General features: G+C 40.7%; 1 protein-coding gene across 1 annotated transcript in view; it reads right to left on the bottom strand.

The window, feature by feature from the left end:
* LOC114569300 (protein shisa-8) overlaps nt 1–20,570 on the bottom strand; it is a 136,974-nt gene that overhangs the window by 53,726 nt on the left and 62,678 nt on the right. The window contains exon 3 of the mRNA XM_028599124.1: nt 2,823–2,938. Within this exon, the coding sequence (XP_028454925.1) occupies nt 2,823–2,938 (116 nt within the window). The remainder of the gene's footprint in view (nt 1–2,822; nt 2,939–20,570) is intronic.

The raw sequence follows: 20,570 nt of genomic DNA, 5'->3' as shown, positions 1-20,570 counted from the left end.
AAAGTAATGAATAAATGGTTAGCTTAAAGTTAGGGATGTCCCGATCCCGATAACAATATAGGAACGGAGTCGATTTTGGCATTTTTTTTAACTGATGGGGGATCAGCATTCACCCTGTTTACCTTACCCTGATTATGTACATCAGCTTGTAGTGCTCACCGCCTTTTATCCATACACGCCCTAGAACCACAGACGCACCGCCAGACTGCCTGGATGCCGGCATTTTCAAACCAAGATGGGCGCGGCCACTCACCAGTGTCTGTCCAGAGAGTGGCTCGTAGCTTGCCAGCCCTTGGCAACAACTAAAAAAGTCTGTCTTTCTTAGTTACCCTTTTTTTACAGAAGCGGATTACTGTGATTCTCCACACTTCTTCCGTGATTCCACCAGGAAACCACGCTTACAGTTATTCTCTGGAGCAGATATCGGTAAACACGAGAAGAAAAACACTATTGACTTTTAAGCGCAAGAGGCATTACTAAGTTTAGTTTTTTTTTTTTTTAACGTTGGCTGAAGAAAAATGCTGATGTTGGGAGCAGATCTATGGTCGCGCAACTGTGATACACAGTAACTGCAGACATAATAGAGGCCCGGTGCAGGGCACGAGGGTGCAAAAGAAATCTTCATGCCTGCGCATGAGCAAAGGGATAAACCCAATAGCAACAGCTCTTAGAGGGCTATGCCTATACTCATAGAATCTGGAGTTACAATACATAACCAATGTTGGGAAGGATACTTTCAAAACGTATTTTGTTACAGAATACAGAATACATGCCCACAAATGTAATTTGTAACGTATTCCGTTACGTTACTCAATCTGAGTAACGTATTCTGAATACTTGGATTACTTCAGGATTACTTCTACATTGAATTGCGTTTTATAGGTGTAGGAATGCGGCTATCACATCCAGCTTACTAAACAGGCCTATAATGGTGTGTTCTTTTTATTCCAACTAGCTGAATGTGTACCTGAACAAACATAGATTATGGTATTGGTAGTCCCGAACTGCATACTACAAAAATCTAACAGCGGTCTAAGCTACCACAAGCTAATTTTAGCTAACGTTAGCTAGCATGTCAAACGGGGCTGTCAGTCTTTAAACGGCTCTGGAGCTAGTAAATCAGAACGTATACGTATAGGAGAATGGAAAGGCCCATGTCAATGTTAAAATAGCAAGGTGAACAGTAAAACTACAGCAGACGACTACCCTTGGCTAATTAAAAAAATAACTTACTTTAAGATGCTTCTTCAGGTTGGAGGTGGAGTAATTTGGAGCTGAAAGGAGGTTGGTTGCTGGCAAGCAGAGGCTGCACTGCACATTTATATTTCGTTCTCCCTGTTCTTTCTTTAATGTGAAATGCTGTTTGAATTTCCAAGATAGAAACTTATTCCTGCCCTGGCTCTGTCGTGCCGGTTCCGACTCCATTGTGACTGATCACGGAGTTAATTTTTTCGATTTCATATCGGGGCTTCTGGAAAATGCGATAGACTTGCCTTTTATTCAGAGTGAATAAACTCGTGAAACAGAGAAGTATCGTCAGGTAATCCATTGATTTCAACAATGTAACTGTATTCTAAATACCAACTATTTAAATTGTAACTGTAACGGAATACAGTTACCCATAATTTGTATTCTGAATACGTAACGCCGTTACATGTATTCGTTACTCCCCAACACTGTACATAACTAAAGAAAAACGGTGTGCAGCTCTATTATCTGAGCAACTACAAGTTTCGGATCAGGACTAGGTATCGGCAGATATTCAATATTTAAAAGATCGGGATCGGATCGGGAGTCAAAAAAGCTGATCGGGACATCCCTACTTAAAGTAGCTTAATGTATAAACAGTTAAAATATAGTTAACTAAAATACAGTTAGCTAAAATGAATGGGTAAACATTTGAAATATTGTTAGCTAAAAGCAATGGATAAATGGTTGAAATATAGTTAGCTAAAATGGATGGAGAAATGGTTTACCGTAAATAAATGGTGATGTCGTTGAAAGGGTACTTAAGTACACCTGACAGGGGTTCTACGGCTGACCAAAGAGGTTGGGTACCACTGCTTTAAAGGTCCCATGGCATGAAAATGTCACTTTCTGAGGTTTTTTAACATTAATATGAGTTCCCCCAGCCGGCCTATGGTCCCCCAGTGGCTAGAAATGGCGATAGGTGTAAACCGAGCCCTGGGTATCCTGCTCTGCCTTTGAGAAAATGAAAGCTCAGATGGGCAGTTTTGGAATCTGCGCCTTATGAGGTCATAAGGAGCAAGGTTACCTCCCCTTTCTCTGCTTTGCCCGCTCAGAGAATTTGGCCAACCCATGAGAGAGAGAGACATCATGGCTTTCAAACGAGAAAAGTGGCAGTTGGTCAAGGCCACACCCCCACCCTCCACATTGCCCCCCCCTCCTCCTCAATAGCTTCAGACATAGAAATGGCACATACTAAGGAAAGCTCATTGTGGGACTGGCTCTAGTGGCTGCAATTCTGCACCAAGGCTGAATTTTGGGAAAGAGAATTCAGATAAGGTATTAGGGGACCACTAAGTCCTATATAAAAGCATCCAAAGAGCACCATGTCATGGGACCTTTAAGACACGTCTTGTAATGTAACTGATCTGAACACATTTATCTACAGAGTATAGATAAGATTGGACCATTGAACCAACTTTGGACCATTTTTCCATTTGACCTCCATTATTACGCAAGCAGTAGCGGATTTGTGATGCAAATACAAAACCTCTGTTATCAGTCATTTAACATCAGCTCAGTGTGCTTGCAGGCAAACCCATACAGATACACAGACACACACATGGAGGACTGACCATTGTTGGAGCGTAGTGACCTGGCGGAGATGCCGTTAGTCCCTATAGGATGATGAACGCCGGTTCCATCCACCATTGCTGCCTCCCCTGGCTGCTTCATAAGCTCCGTCAGAGTCCTAGAGGGAGGAAGAAAAACACACATTTAAACACTTTATAAAAGCGTCCTGCATACAAACTGAAAAGTAGATAAAAAGCACAAATATCCACACAAAGGTACACGAGAGACCTTGTGAGACACAAAAAAACGACTCAAAGGAGAGTGTTAGAGAGATGTGATGGAAAAGAGTGAGAAAGATGATAAAATATAGAAAAAAGGAACACGTGGACATAATATGAAAATCCATTATTAAAAGTATCCAAACAACCTTCATGTTAATCGCTCTATCTGAGGATAAAGACAAGTTTCAAACTGATTGCTCACGTCTATGAAAAACAAACCCAAAACGGATAACGTTCAGAATTAAATTCAAGAAAGTGAAATTGAAGAAGAAAAGCACGAGTCTGTGGATGTTTGCCAACTGGGAGCGTCAATCATGTATAAAACAATAAATAAAACAACTTTCACTCTTGCCATCTTTTATTGTTTGATGCCTTTGAACAAGTACTGATGCCTCCTCAAAACTGGAGCACAGGCAGGAAACAGCCTTCCAACATGCATATTTAACTGTTTCGGAGCACACAGAACCTGCAGCTGTGGACATACGGACTGTGTTTTGTAATAGACAGAAGGTAGTCGGTCGGTTGTATTCGAAGTGGACACATTCTCGTGCCTTTTCTGTGAAAGACAGAGAAGTGGTGGTTTCAGCCAAGTAATCCGAATCTAGAAAGTAATCTGTCAAAGTGTGTCTTATACAAATCTGCATCATTGTCATAGGTGTGATTGCAGTTTAATTGCTACAGTAAACAACCCTGGTGGACTACTTGGCCTTTCAGAGTTTTAGCTACCAAATTTGCTTCTATTGCGCCACTGTTTTTTTTTTCTTTTAGTATGGTAAAAAACACAACACCTGCTCTGCTCGCTCATATGAAAAGTTGCATTCTAATTCCACTTCTTTGACCTTTTTAATTGCTTTTTACTAACTTACTTTTCCAGTGTTTTCTCACATTAACAAGGGAACGTTAAACATCAACATGTAGCCAGTGACAAGGAAATTATAGCGACATAGTCAACAAATCAGCTGTGACCTGAGAGCTGCTATCAAGAGACCCATAAATGTTTCCTCACTGTTAATCTCACTGTTGAAACCCTGAACACAGCCGTCTAAAATGCAGCAGAGCAATTGTTTTTGTATAAGCCCGCTGTGAAATGATTGCCTGTGGTCATGGGACCAGTAAGCATAAAAACATGAACAACTGTACTATATAATGCAATTCAACACAGTAGACTCGCAATAGGCGCTAATTATAAGCTGCAATTTTGAAGGTCATAAGGTTTCTTTGTTTGTATGTTGTTCCCAAATGAAGGTATAAAATAGCATGAAAACTAAATGGAAACTGGTATACTCCAGGACATGATTTAGATAACATATTGACATTGCTATGATAACTTTTAGTACTTGGCGTCATGCCTGCGAATCCATCATAGCAATGCCAATATATCATGGCATAACATGTTATTACTTAAAGGGGCACTCCACCTATTTTACACATGAAAATCAGTTTACACACCATGAGGAGTACTGGTCAACCTGTGAAAACAGTGATGTCCTCAGGGTTATCTCGGCTTGGGCTTGAGACCAGAAATTCATAACATGTCTGTTAGGTGTGGGGTTTAAAAAATGTGGTCATATACCAAGCAGGGAGTTTCTGATAAAAGATGCTAGATAAGTTACGTTAAGGGAAATGTAGATTACTGTACAGCGTTTCTAGGGGGGCCCAAAAAGTGAACAGCTGTTTTTGTCTTTATGGGCTACTTTTCCACCAAGTTCGAGTAGAAATCAATTTATGAGCTTTTGAAACATCCACCTGAGACAGAAACTAACCAATCAACAGAGTCGAAACATGCTCTCCCTGGTGCGGGCAATCATACCGTGCAATTCAATTTCTACTAGACACCAAAGAAATGCTCACTGATGCTGTTAAAGTGACTGCACAGCACAGCAGTAAAGTTAGAAGTATCAGACAGGAAAGAAATCGGAATCTGAAATGATATTGGTATTTCTTTCCTCTCCCTTGATACTCTTCTCACAGCTAGGGTGCCATTATGCTCAGCTGCTCCAGTGGAGCTGCACAGCGACCAGCAGTCGTCTGTGGTTGAACTGGGCAGCTCCCTGGTGTGAAAGTGAAACACAACCCAGCTCAGCAAAACCTACCCTGGATAAATCAGGCAAAACGTTTGTTTGATATCACACCCCTGCTGAGATGACAAGTCAGCTCTTCTGGTGTGTAAATATGTATAAGCTAAGTAATGGAATTTATTTTTAAAACCACAACATTTGAGGTTTGACAGATACAATGAAAGTTAAATGATTTCCACGGGGAAATAAGTCCATTGACGGTCACGCAGGGACAATAAATACCCATCGACTGTGCCACGGGAATACAGTGCCCGCACATCCATCTCAGTTGCCCTTTGCATTTTCTGCTTGCTAGCCAATCCATTTTCTCTCTCTCCTCTCATCTCATTTATATTCGTCCACTTCCATTCTATTACTTCATTTGTCTCCCCCCCCATCTCTCATCTCCCCGCTCGCCCGCTCGCTCTGTTGCTTTCGTCACCTCCAGAATGCTTAAGAGCGCTATTGTTGTGTACTTGTTCTCTACACTCTCTATCTCCCTGGGCAACATCTTCTCTTTCTTTCTCTCCCCTTCTAATCCCGCCTGTCTTATCTTCTCAACTTTCTGCGTCTGACTCCATTCCACTCCTGTTATCTCCACCCCAACCCTGCTTCGTCATTTTCGTCGCTACGAGCCTTTTTTTTTATCTCTCCCTGTATCGCTTCCTCAACCCTCCGTCTCTCTTTTTTCTCCTCTCAGCCCTCTGACTCTGTCGCTCTAGCACTCTTACATCGTCGTGTCTGGTCCGTTTCACCCTTTGGCCCAATTTCTATTTTCTCCTTTTTTTTCCCCCCCTTTCTTTATTTCCCTTAAGTATTCCCAGCCCTTGATCTCTCGCTTTTCTTCCCCTCCCTGAGGAAACTGTCACATAAACTATTCTAACTTGCAATATTAGCACTCTTGAAATGATACAGAGTGATATGAGGACATCCGAGCTCCCTATCATTGCGCACGCACACGCACACGCACACACACACGCACACACACTCGTTCTGACAAATAGAAAATGTGCAACACTTAAGTTGTAGCTGTGTAAACCCCAGATCAGTCTATATGCCGAGGGATATCTGACTCTTTAATGATAAGGGTGGAAGCTCTAAGTGTTGACATGCAGCACTTCAAAGGACACACACACTCCTAGCACAGATTTGAAAGAGGATTGAAGATGCAGTATGCTGCAGGCTCACACATGAAAATACAGTACATGCCACATGCTTTCTTAATTCTGGAGGAATTTATATTCAAATGCCGTCTTTTTTCTAAAACCTGGGCGTGTCATAAAATGTTGATAGGTTAAACCAATCTCCTTAGTAAAATGTGTGAAGGTAGTTTCAAACCCACTGGAATTGGGTTTGTTTAAGTGGGGTGATGTTACTGAGCTGATGTTACTGACATTTTTGGACACTTGGAAAATAATGGTAACTTTACTCGTCATGCGAGCAACAGTTGAAACATTTTCTCTGCTGTTCCGGAGGAGCTTTGTCAAGCGTTTGAAAATAACCCTGATGATGTCATCAGAGTCACTTCCAGGTTCATTTCCAGGCTTGGAAACAAAAAAATGTATAACAGAAAACATGCGCCACATACTGGGGACGTTGGAGTTTGAAAGACGTGGGCATTTACCAGACAGGGTGCGTCGAGTGAAAATATGCTACTGGTTGCATTATGGGGAATGTAGGATCCATTGTTTTTAGAGTTGATCAATACCATGAACTAAAAGTCAGGATATCTTAGCCTCCGTTGCTTTTACCCATTGTTATTTTTTATTTTATTTTTTTTAAATCTGTCTCTTGTAAATATCACAACTTTATGAGTGAAGGGATTCTGCTGCCATAATGTATATCACAAGGGATATGCTAGGGGTCTGAGCCTGATGGATATTATGGATATTATGTTATTTTCATTAATTTTACTTAATCATGTGTGTATTTTTGTATCTGTTTTGTCTGTTTTATGTCCTTGTGCCCAAATCACCTAAATTAAGTAGAACAGCAGCTCTCTTCTGAGCTGCACAAGTCCAGGGTGGACCCTACCTCTTGCGCAGTGCATGCGGGGACAGCCCAGCATGTAGTTTAACACTGCAACAACAAACTGTAGTACTGTGATATTTGTATGATTCAGTTAGTCATGTTTAATTTCATTGTGACTTTTAAAGCAATGTTAACTGCTCTCTTTCTGCCCATATTGCACTCTTTTAAATTCCAGTGCAACTTACTGACTTCATTAACTCATTTCTGTACAGTACAAAGACAAAGGCTATTCTGTTAAGGTTGTGCCAACTTTCTTCATATGGAAAACTCCCTATTATTAAATTTTATGGAGTGTTGTTTTCTAGATTGAATATTGTTAATAAATGTCATGAGGTTTGCATCCATACAAGGCCCAATGAGCCTTATTTCTTATTCAGTTACAAAAAATATGTGTAATGCAAGACGGGATATGAATTGAATAATGAATAAAAGCTGATGTACACTGAGACTGTATTTTTCAAAACTCATAAACTAAAATTATTCAGCCAAAGGCTGTAAAATATCCATCAACAAGGGTTTCAATCCTGGGTGGTTTGATGAAACTTCTGGACAACTCCACAGAAACAGCTTCATGCAATCTGACAGACTTAAAACACCACATGCTCAGCTTTGTCCCGCTTGAGATTTGCTAAATATTGCAGAGTAAGAAAACACAAAACAATACAAGATTCTGGTATGCCCCAAAATTTGATTTGAAAATACATATAAAAGTTCAAAAACCCAGCAGCCAGGTGGCTGTTTAAACTGATAACAGTGACACATTTAAAGTCCTTATGAGCCAACTGAGCGAGCATGAGCGTGTTGCTTCAAATGGAGTCAGCCATCTACCATTGAGGAATATTATATATCGGGATATAGGAAAAATGATTAGCGTCTGAAAACTGTGCTAATATTCACCCAGCACGAACCTTCTCAGGGGTGAAACGTGGCACTTGGTTAGACTGTAATAACTCAATACTGTCTTTATGAAGTTCCATCCTCTAACTTTACCATGGCTAAAGCAGAGGAGAAAGATTTAGCTGCTCAAACTGCCTGTTTTTGCTATGCTACGCAACACCCGAGGAGAAGGGAGCTATTTATTTCATGGTCAAACTGCAAATCAATGAGGTCAAACACTGAAACCAAATCACTTAACCCCATATAGTTTGTTTTTGTTAGTGTACCACAACCTTGCAGTGGCCCGGTCCTGGCTGTATAACTAAATGTGCACTATTGCTTTCAATTGTCAAAGTGTGTTTCGTGCTAAAAACAAAGTGACAAAAACACCCCATGGTCATGTAATAAGACATTCAGTATTGTTCTGCACACAAACGCATACTGGCGCACGCACACACATTTACTCCCCTGGGTCTATAACGCAGCATTTTGTAGCTGAATCACTCTTCACTGTCACAGCAGGTTAGTTTATATTACAAGGCCCCCCACAGACGATTCCAGGGCCCTGTAACCTAGCATGGAACTGAGCATGGAGATGCAACCCTGCTGCTCAAACAGGGATGGTGTGTAATTATTTGTGTTGCTGTTCGCCACCTACCCGACCAACCTACACAAAGACACAGATCATGATCACACACTCGCACAGGCACACCAAACAGAAGCTTTAGACACACACACACACACACACACACACACACACACACACACACACACACACACACACACACACACACACACACACACACACACACACACACACACACACACACACACACACACACACACACACACACACACACACACAGCTGTTGGTGTCCTACCTACGGTTGTTACTTGATTCCACAGAGGAGTGACTCACCCTTTAATTCTTAGGGGTGGTAATTTAGAGAGGTTACAGTGGGAGGGAATTGCATATGTATATGTGTGTCTGTGGTGGTTCAATTTACAAAACATCCTCCGGGGCAAGGAAAGGGAATTTTGAAATGACCTAATGAGCAAGCTAGGTGGATGTATGCGAGTTTATGACCATGCGGGGGCTGTTTTCTCTCCTACCAGTCTCTCATATTTCACTATTAATTAGAAATGTGAGACCCCAAAACAAAAAAAAAAAAAAAAAAAAAAAACTTCATTATGACCAAATGATCTGATTTTCCACCTACCTGTTGAACATTACATATTGTGCTTGAGTGTTTTGTTTGTATACTTTAACAATAATACGATTAAGTAGGTTTCCATTCTCCTTCATATTGGTTGCAATGAGCAGTTCTGCAGCCTTTTTGAAGAGTCTGACATGCTATGTTCATAGTTATTGTTCCAAAACTGTTGCGTCTAAATGGGCTGTCTGAACTAGAATGCCAAATGAAGCTTTTGTAAGTTAGAGGAGAAGGCAGAAAGAGATATTAACATGAATAGTGTTTGTAGTTTATCTGTCTCTTCATCTCTCCCTCCTTTTCTTTGTCTTCTGGTGTTATGAAGTGACAGAGCCAACACTTGAAATCTCTTTTCATCAGTAATTCAACGCACACACACACACACACACACACACACACACACACACACACACACACACACACACACACACACACACACACACACACACACACACACACACACACACACACACACACACACACACACACACACACACACACACACACACACACACACACACACACACACACACACACACACACAGATTCCAGCACACAGATTATAGTAGGGTAAATGGACACTGTAGTGGCAAGTGGTAGCATGAATTATCTCAAAGGGGGTCTGATACACCAGTCCCTCTGACACACAAACATCCTCATACTTACGCATGCACACAGCAAGACACGCAGAAGCACTGTAGCTGCCAGATAGTGCACCCTGGTAGGCTTGGTACAGAGCCTGGATCTGTCTCCCACCCTGCTATACTCCTATTAGAGCTGACAGCTGCCAAATAATGTCCTTTGGCATGGCTGAGTGCCTGCCATGCCAGGGCCTGTTTGTGTTTATGCATAGTCTCTCATCCACTTACATGAATGTGTGTTCACACATGTATAACCTCACATAGGAAGAGTTTTATTCCAAAACATTGTAAACCTTTTGGAAAAAAATTATGCCTTTTACAGATATACCTATTACCACCTACAAAATATATAATGGCCAGAGACAGCATTTAGGATAAATAATCATTTCGATATTGTATCTGAAAAATAACATATTGACTGGCTTGCGGTATTCAGATATCCATGTTAATCTCAATCTAGTTCCGTTTTGAACAGATCACTATGGCACATACTATGTAGTGGTACAACCTACAATCCCAGTGGACCGGTCAATAAAAAATATGATGAAACATGATGTTTTTTCACGATAAGAAAAACGGAAGTAAGGAAAGCAAGGAAACGACTAAAGTCGCGAGGCAGTCAGGGCACACTCCATTCTTATTATACATCCATGGCACACACACACAGAAGGCTCTTCTCATTTTTCATCTTTGCCGAGAGAAAGGATGGACTAGCTAGCCATTTCCACTGTCGTTCCGGCAGAGAGTGAGGCAGAGGGACCATTGGCTGTGCGCTAGTGGTGCAATGGACCATAGTTGATCCGTGGTCCGTATGGATCACTCACGGTTCGGAATGCATGTGAACTGCGGATCGATTGCAAAGTTTAACAATAATAATAATGTGTGTGAAATACATTTTTACTGTCGCTGTTTTCGAACTTTTCTCTTCGCGTGAACGGCGCATGTTAAATTCAGTGATTACATGGCACCGGTGCCTTAACGAGCGCTATCTACTGGACAGAATAGCAACGCAGATTTTGGTGCCTCATTTCGGTGCCACTTAAATGTCTGCGCTGCTCTCTGATGCTCCGAAACCAATGTCACAGGTAACAGAAGCATCGCTACATGTCACGCTAGTAAACACCAACGTTACACTTAGCATTGGGTAACGTTAGCCTACCGTTAGCTAGTAGCTGGATTAAACAAGGTTTAAAATGCTGACAGCTAAACTGTAAACGGTGTAGTGTGTCTGTAGTTCACTGTAGAGGATTCCAACACCAGGACGTACAACAGTCTGCCGCTAAAGCTAAAAGCAAAAAGACACAAATTAGCACTTGGTCACTGCTGTTGTCAACCTTGTGGTGCATTCAAAGTTATTGTAAAATACCCTTTTTTCATCTGTTTTTATTATTTAACCGCAATTTACTGGTAAAAGAATTAATTATTGTTGAAAGTTAATGTTATTACATTTTTAATAAATCATTAAAATTACCCCTTTTTTATGCTGATCCGAAAATGTAAACAATTTGTGACTCAAAACCGTGATTTGATCCGAACCGTGAGTTTTGTGATCCGTTACACCACTACTGTGCGCTGCTACTGGCTGATTCGGGCAAACCCTGTTTTGTTGTTTGTACCATAGCAACACTGTTTATCCGGTTTCCCTTTTTCAATGACGAATAGATTACAACCGCCTGCTGGCATTAAGAATTATCTCCTCTCACGCAGCCGCAGAACATACGTCGACTGTAGCCTCTGCAATGTGTTCAAGTGCAACTTTTTGGCCAAGACAAAAATGACGTGAGGCAACGCAACAGTCGGCCTTCCTCGCCACTAGTTCTTATCAGTCCCCCTAGTGTGTCAGAGAAACTTGAATTCAGAATATGTACGGTTGTCTTTTTCTGTGTAATCAGTAAAATTGGTAAGACTATTTCCTTTCTTGAAATTTTGTAAGTTTTTTTCTAAAATCACCGGTTGATGGGCTGAATTTTGAAAATCTGACACTATCATGAACACATGACATTGTCATGACATGAATTTAATGACAGAAGCGTTATGTCATAAACGTTTATGACTTGTTTATAATATTAATGACACGTTCATGACAGTGTCATGTCACTCTTATGTAGATACCTTCAAGTAAAGTGTAACCAACTTATCACCCAACCCTAACATTAGCGCAGCATTGTCAAGTGCTGTGGATGTAACGTCAATGTAACTTTCAGTGTGCCATCTTTTGTGTTGCTATCAGAAATGAGTGCAGTATGAATGTCAGCAGTCAGCCATCTAAACCTTCCTTTGGATGCTCACTAAAGAAATATTATGTTAATGTTTTCCAACATTTTAGCTCTCAGGCTAAATCCAGACCGTAAACTAAACAGTATTTTAGTGAAAAGGAACAGCCTCACCTAGTGCTCACCTAGCATCACCGCTGCTAAGTGCTGTGCTAAAGCTAGGTGAGCAAAAACAAACGTGAGTGGGCAGCTATGTTCAAACAGTTCGCAATGACAGGTGTAGTCAGTCTGCTGTATTACTGCAGAGCAGAGTGACGTACACGTTGTGTGTAAACCATTACAGACATCACCATGGATGAGAACGACACCTGTAACCATGGTAACTGTACACACCAAAAATGATGACAACTGTAGCCTCAGAATGGTTAGAAGTGATAAATGCATGATAAAAAATGTACTGCTGAAAACAAGACTAAAATGTGACTTTTTTTAAAGAGTAAAACTAAATCAAAATCGATCAATATCATATGTCCTCATGGACTCAAAACTTTCTAGACAAAAGCTCTGAAAAAGGCCTAAATTAATGTCACTGTACTGTATGTTGTCAGTCATTGGTGCTCCTCTCATCTCCACTCCAATAAAGACAATAAGGTAATTTTGATTATTTTGCTACATTGATTTCTACACCAGTGTGCCTGGATTGAGCAGTGAAATAAAAATAAAATGAACGAATACAAAGCCAGCATGCTGGAAGCCGCTTGAACCAGTTGCTGGCAGGATCTCAGCACTGAGGCTGTAGTGTTGCTAAAGATGATGTCACAGAAAATACCATATGTCAACCTCTGAGTCACAGCCTGCTCTCATTATTTTTGGACCATTTTTATTTTAGAAACAATAAAACACACACACACGCACACAAAGATTCACTCTCCTCAAGGGATTTGTTCTCAAACATTCATCGGTGTGACGCACACATAACCCACGCATGAATACACCTACACTCAGACACACATTTGTCAGCAAAATAGCTATCATTCTGTAAAGCCTTTGACATTATCGATGACATACAGGTACTCGGTACTCATCCATCATTACAGTGAGATTGACAGAATGATATTGATCGGTTTAATCAGATATCTATCACTGTCTAAACAGCTTAAACCACTCATTAGGAAAGCCTGTAGGGGAAGTCATTATATGTATCTATTAAATAGACTAGAATACATAGATTTTATGCAATTACCATTATTTGACTTTTTCATAATTTATATTTAGACTTGCATGCATGTGCTCAAGCTTCCTTTATTTTGTTTGTTGAAAAAACTTTTCTATAATTCATGGTGGTAGACTGTAACTGGAATTAACTTTATTGTAGGGATGAATATAACAGCTCATTCATCAAATCTGATTCAGCTAATGGGGTCAAGATCCCAACCATCCATCCCTTTTATGCCTTTATGGATCCACCCACTTGGGCACACAACCTGTACATGCTATGTACTGTAAATATGTCAGGTCAGGGCAGCATTGATAAATTAGCAATACCACAGCACTCTATCATCAGTGCACTATAACAGGCTCTAGTAAATGTTGTAAGCGGTGTGTGAACTGTGGAGTTAAGTGACCTTGGATTACGACCGCAGGCCTGGACACATGGCGCTGGCGTGTCCAGTGCAATGGTCATTCACCCAGGGGAGCTGTGTAGTCGGTTCCGGGAGGTGAGACACACACAGACTCAAACACAGTTGAAAAAAACCCACATCAGGATGGATCTCCGCTCATTTTTGATGCAGTTTACACGAGCAGCGGGTTGTGGCAGCTCTGCGTCTTCCTGGCGGGTGCTGCTATTTGTGGCTAAGGGGATGCAGCTGTCCAGCCAGCACAGTGCACTATAATGGACATGAGTAGACACTCAGGACCTGATGAATGAGACACACATCTATAGATTCCCATTTCACATCATGTTAGTATCACATCATGTCAGATTTAAGATTAAATAACCATTAATGTTTTTGTTTTTATTCAAACTTTTCACTTTAAAGCAACACGGCATCTAATTTACATTAATGAATGTCCGTTACATTCAAGCCATTGCTAAATGAGTTAATACAAAGCTAATTAAGCCTATCAGCTCCACAAACCACTCTCTGTATAACTCAGTAAGGTTATGTTTACAATATATCGTAGTCCGGCGATATTCGCGCGCAGTAGATCCAGTAATGCGTTTTACGTCACCGCTGAGAAAGGACAACAGCAGCATTCAGCTTTGGAGACGAAGAGTACATAAAAGAATCCATAGATTTTTTTTTTCTCAAGTCCTCCTTGATTTGACAGGTTAAACTACTAGCATCTGCGTAGAGGAGGGGTGGGGGTGGTGCGCGATTGCCGAAGGCTTGCATCATGTGGATGCACCGACATTGTTTTTGTCATTTCTTAGAATTCCTCATGGGGACTGCAGAAACGAGGCACCGTAGCTTTAAGAATTGATATGATGATAAGCCACTCTATTTTAAAACAAAACAATACCAGTGTAATGTCTGTGTGCTAGATATAAAACTAGAGCTAGCAGCCAATTGACTTAGCTTAGCACAAAGACTGCAGACGGAGGCACTCAACTACCAGTCACTCTAAGGTTGCCAGGCAACCAGTGAAGGCTCCAGGAAGTTACAGCGCCCGGCCAACAAGTAGTCCAACATGATAAGCAGTGAGCTTTAGAGTTGCTGCTTGGTACATTTTGTTTGCCTTTGAACAGAGCCAGGCTAGCTGTTTCCCACTGTTTCCAGTCTTTATGCTAGGCTAAGCTAACGTGCTGCTGGCTGTAGCTTCATATTTAGCTGACAGTTATGAGAGTGGTTACACTATCGATCTTCTAATCCAACTCTCGGCAAGAAAGTGAAGAAGCGTATTTCCAAAAACATTATTCCTGTAAAACAGCCCCTGAGACCTTTGGCAGTGATCTCTATAAATCCTGGGTAGGAATTAGCCTACAATGCCTGCAGGGTAGAATTCCAGCCAGTGTGTGTAATATTATTTATTTAAATGCTTTTGGACCAGATACTAATCCCATAGGGTACAAACTGTAAAAGCACAAATATGTAGCCTTGTTAAGGGGTACAATCGGTGTATCTTTGTGGGTACTGCCCCATGCAGTGACAAGCTGTTGGACCCTTAAAGGTAAACATATTGCACATTCTTTCTGACAGTGAAAACATGCACTTAACACCAGATGTTTAACAGCAGTTTTACAGTAATTACTGTCGCCACTCTACTACATATTATTGGTTATAGCACCTATATGTGTCAGCTATTCTTTCTCGTTGCCCTCCAAAGACTTAATACACCTTGTCTGATCACCATATCAGTATTGTTAAAAAAAACACCTCCGTGCTTATCTGTTTGACGCAGTACAATATATTTGATGCAATGTAATGCAACAGAAAGCAACACAATAAGAAGCTTTGCAATGCAGCGCAATAGAAGTGGGAGCCAGGAGTCAACCTGTGTTTAGCTCATATAGCACACATTCGCTCGTGCACAGATATTCCCTTCACACTGCATTCAGCTCAAGGTTCAGCCTTGTGCGCAGACATCAAAGCTACGCACAATACGTAGTCCGTCTCTCCCTCGCTCTCTCTCACACACACACACACACACCTATCTACGGTACGGTATAGAGAGTGCAAGGGCACTCTGACAATGCGGAATAATATTCTAATGGATAAGCAAGTTTCACAGCCAATTCTCGTTCCTCAGTTGTCATGAAATTAAAGACACACACGCGTACAATAAGTCTGATCTTGGCTTTTCCCTTTACATGAGTGAGTGTGTACCTACAGGGTGGGTCACAGGAATGACTCCAATCTATCAACCTGTCCGACTTGACTACTTTTAATTCAATCCACACACATCTTTCTCTTTTTTCTCTTTCAATCTGTCTCCGTACCTCCCTTCTTTTTGTTCTCTCAACCTCTGCCTTCTTCTGCATCATCATCAAAAGTTGATGTATAAGATACATAAATTTTTCCTCAGAAGTGGTTAAGTGATCCATTTCAATTGTGCCACTTTCACTTTTGAACTCTGTCTGCATTCATCCTCTAACCTATTCTTTTTCTCGTTATACAGGTGTCCTTTTTCTTGTTTCCTCCCTTATTCTGAAAGTTTCTGATATCATTTTTTCAACAATTAAACAAACTTTCCAGGAAATAGTTCTATAGGATCACGTTACCTGACTTGTCCTGGTTTCACAAATGTTGTTCCAAAAGGCACAAATGTAAGAAAGTTGCATTTTGAATAGGTGCTTGCTAAACATTTTGTATAGCCTCCATTAGGTGGTGTTCTTCGGTTATTTCCAACACCTATCTTATCTGTTCCGCTTCCTTCTTTTTCTGTCTTTTCCCCCAATCACTTAAATAAATGACTTCAGCAGACAATAACCATGATTCACTTTGACTTTAATGTCCTCAAATGATATGTTTCTCATTATAAAATCGCTGATAAAAGATTCAATCAATTCCCATGTCCATGACGGCACGTACTGAAAAAACAGCCATTCCAGGGGAAGTGGAGAGGAAAGAAGAGAGATGCGAAAGGAGGGAGGGAGGGAGCGATAGATTAACGGAATGTTATGAAAAAATGAACTTGTTCAGTCCACTCTTTTGATAAAATGCCAATTAACCAATCTCTTTCACCCAACGTTTAATCTAAATTCCTCTATTTCCCAAGTCTCTCTCTCTCTCTCTCTCTCTCTCTCTCTCTCTCTCTCTCTCTCTCTCTCTCTCTCTCTCTCTCTCTCTCTCTCTCTCTCTCTCTCTCTCTCTCTCTCTCTCTCTCTCTCTCTCTCTCTCTCTCTCTCTCTCTCTCTCTCTCTCTCTCTCTCTCTCTCTCTCTCTCTCAGCTTGGATCAGGGCTGTGGAGCAGCAACATGACAAACTGCCCTCTGATTCACTTACACACAGAAACACACACACACACACTTGTGGCATCTTCTCACCACCCCCTTTTCTCTATCTCTGTGGCTTTTCTCCAGTGAATAGCACCGCCCAAGACAATTGTGATTGGTTTAAAGAAATGCCAATAAACCAGAGCACGTTTTCCTCCCATCCCCAAATGCTATGTGGAGTAGCCAGACTCTGGCAAAGCAAGACTAATGCACACGTAATAAAAACAGACCCCAAAACATGTTCCTGGATTGTGTTCCCTCAATGTTGGTGACAGTAGGTCACTAGAAAAGGCATCAACAGACTAATAGCTTAACAGTGTATTATCTCAGATGATATGTTCCTAATTAGGTGGGAGGTTTGTGAGAGGAAAAGTTATTATGATACAAACATTTTAGTAATGATACAAAAACGCCAGATGGTTTGTTAACACAGAACCATCTGAGAAGCCGTCATTGGAAACTGTTTGGGAAAGGGCACTTTAAAAAAAAAAAAACATGGCAGGTGATTGGATCATCACATCTGCCATTGTTGTGAACAAGCACACACCTAATTATGGCCATAGCTGCCAGTAGCTCCATTTACCGGACGGCGGACGCTGATTGGTTCGGTCCACTGCTGTTCGGACAGACAAACACATTACTTGAAGCCTGATCGATTGAGCGATTCTCGCGTGATGTCATATCGGGAAAAACCAGCTGCCCTAAGGTGAGCCTGAAAGTAGAAGGGACTAGATTTCCCATTAAGACAAGGAATTTAAGTCACACTTTGAAATATACCAATTAGTTCTGTCATGAGGAGCACTACTCATCCTGTAAAATAAAACAAAAACAGATGAGCTTGGAGACTTCAAATAACATATATATCATAAACATAAACAAGTCATAAACGTTTATGACACTATAACGCTTCCGTCAGACAGTGTCATTTGGTTTTTGTCATGACAAGTTAGGGTTAGGGTTAATGTCACTCTTATGTAGATATCTTCAAGTAAAGTGTTACCAAAACTTGTTGTGTTGTATAGAGTTTGAAAGGCTTGGGAATCTACCAGGCAGGTTAGGGTCTAATGAAAGATGCTATCTATGCATTATGGGAAATGTAGTATCCGATATTTCTTTGAAGGGTGACACATACTAGGAAATAAAAGTCAGGATATGTCAGCTGCTGCTGCTTTGATTTCGGAATTTGAATCTGTCTCTCGCAAGTATCTGTGCAATACTAAATCTCTGGAGTATCTCTTTAAATCCTAAACACAGTGAATGATGGTGGAACACAAGAAATGGTCTCAGAACCAAACCTAGTTCCATACCGAGCAGTTAGTTTTTGAAGTCAACTGATACACAGACCATAACAAAGACCATTAACAACACTGACACACAGTTGTTGACGAGACTAATGTGTGATAATGTGTGTGTTTTTATGTAAATAACACATGCATGATGTCCTAAGGCCTCGGAGAAACAGAGGTCATTCTCTGCTATGGGCTGATCTGTGAAGCTTATAGTAAAAGAAAAAAAATTTCCATTTATAAGCAGTAGTTTTGTTAATATAATGTCTGTGTTTTAAGACTACACCACACATTATTTCCTAGTTAAAGCTGAAAAGATTGTAGACTTTTGAAAATTGTGTGAAAGCTGCTGATTATCTTATTCAACCAATGCAAAACAATGCAAAATGCCCCAAATTTAGAATAGAATATAAAAATACAATTGTGTTTATTTCCAGTGCACGGCCTCTGTTTTGGAGCTGGTTTGTGTGTTTTACAGTCTGACACACCACACAGATGGTTTTTAACATTGTATTAGTTAAAGAATTTAGACTATACATTTGTGACCGAGTAACCCCTCGCTCATAAAAACAGGTCGGGCAAACATACAGTATGTAGGGAGAAAGAGCATTGATTGGGAGTTTAAGAAAGGTTTATATAGCTCTCACAGAAAGGCAGGGCCATAAATCCACTTAATGGCTGCAGACATTAGCATGAGCTAAGCTGGTGGGACAATCATCACTTAGAGGAAAGAAGAAGGTAGAAATGGATGGAGGGAGACAGACACAGACTAAGGGGATGGTTATGTGCAAGTGCAAATGAATGGCTGTACACATACCGATGAAGGTACACACACACACACACACGCACACTCACACAATTGTTTGACATAATGTCGCTCCACCAGGTTTGCCGCTTGTCTGCTGTCACTCCGACATTTAATGCAGGTATTAATAATACAATATCTACTGTATGTTTATAATGTTTGCAGGTGCTGTTGTACACACCAGTGACAACATTAGGGTAAATAAGGCATATTATTTTCAATAATGATCAGTTAAGAAACATACTGTACAAAATGACCACCAAATAATTGATGACATACAGCATGATGTGTGAATCCCTACAAAATGAATGATAAAAACATGACTAAACAAGTTTTTAACAAAGGAACAAGCATACATATACTGTACAAACATGCATTCATGTGGTCTAATTAAAAAGGTACCCTGTGGAGTTTTTTTGTAAACAAATGAAAGAAAACATCACCAAAACACATGGTGTGTATCCTTGAGGCAGGAAAAAAAGAATTCCTTTCTCTTTAAGCAATTTCAGAGCTGATTTTTCTTTTGGGCATTCATCTCTACCCCAGCCTTGCAAACCGTTGGCTTATTGGTTTGTGTACAACAACCAAAGCAACACACAGAGCTGACTGCTGTTTACATGACCCGTATCAAATTTGTAATATTGTCATTTTCGGAATAATAGTGGAATATTAGTGTGCATGTAAACTTACTCTGTCAAGACAATTAGCTTGGTACTGCAGGATACATAGGGCACACACAGTAAAACATATTTTCGGTTCATTATGAAACTGTGGTGGGACAAATTAGACTATGTAGGGGGCGCCACAGTCTGGTCAATGTATGGGACACACACACACACACACACACACACACACACACACACACACACACACACACACACACACACACACACACACACACACACACACACACACACACACACACACACACACACACACACACACACACACACACACACACACACACACAGGTGAGAAAAGGAGAGAGAGATGACAGAGAGATCAGACTGGGGGTCTACTGTTGTGGTGTACTACATTCAGAAGCACAATGCGCAGTAAAGTGTGGTGGAAAACTACAAATCTGCTTTGCGTTTCCCAGGGAGCTCTCAGAAGTGTTGCAGGGCTGTCAACAGGGCGGAAGTGCTTTTTGAAGCTTGCTTTTTTATTGTTTTTTTTAAAGCATCTTCCACTGCCAGAGATGTAAAAAAGATCAGGAAATGGAAAAAGTAAGTCAGCAAGCAAAAGTCGGGGAGGGGGTGACGTGTAACCTAAAAAGCCTTTTCAGTTTACATTGTGGGATGGCAATGCTTTGCAATGACAAAATGCCTTTACTTTGTCATGGTGGTAATGTTCGACCAGAGACTGACCATCTAATAATACAATATAAATGTTTGCATGCTGTTCTATATTTAATTTCAGGATGTCTAATAATTTCCCCTCTGAATAAATAAGAGGCAGGAATAAGAATAA

Source organism: Perca flavescens, chromosome 15, assembly GCF_004354835.1.
Source record: "Perca flavescens isolate YP-PL-M2 chromosome 15, PFLA_1.0, whole genome shotgun sequence".
Lineage (NCBI taxonomy): Eukaryota > Metazoa > Chordata > Actinopteri > Perciformes > Percidae > Perca > Perca flavescens.
Note: the sequence above shows the minus strand (reverse complement) of the source record. Positions and strands in the feature narration are given on the sequence as shown.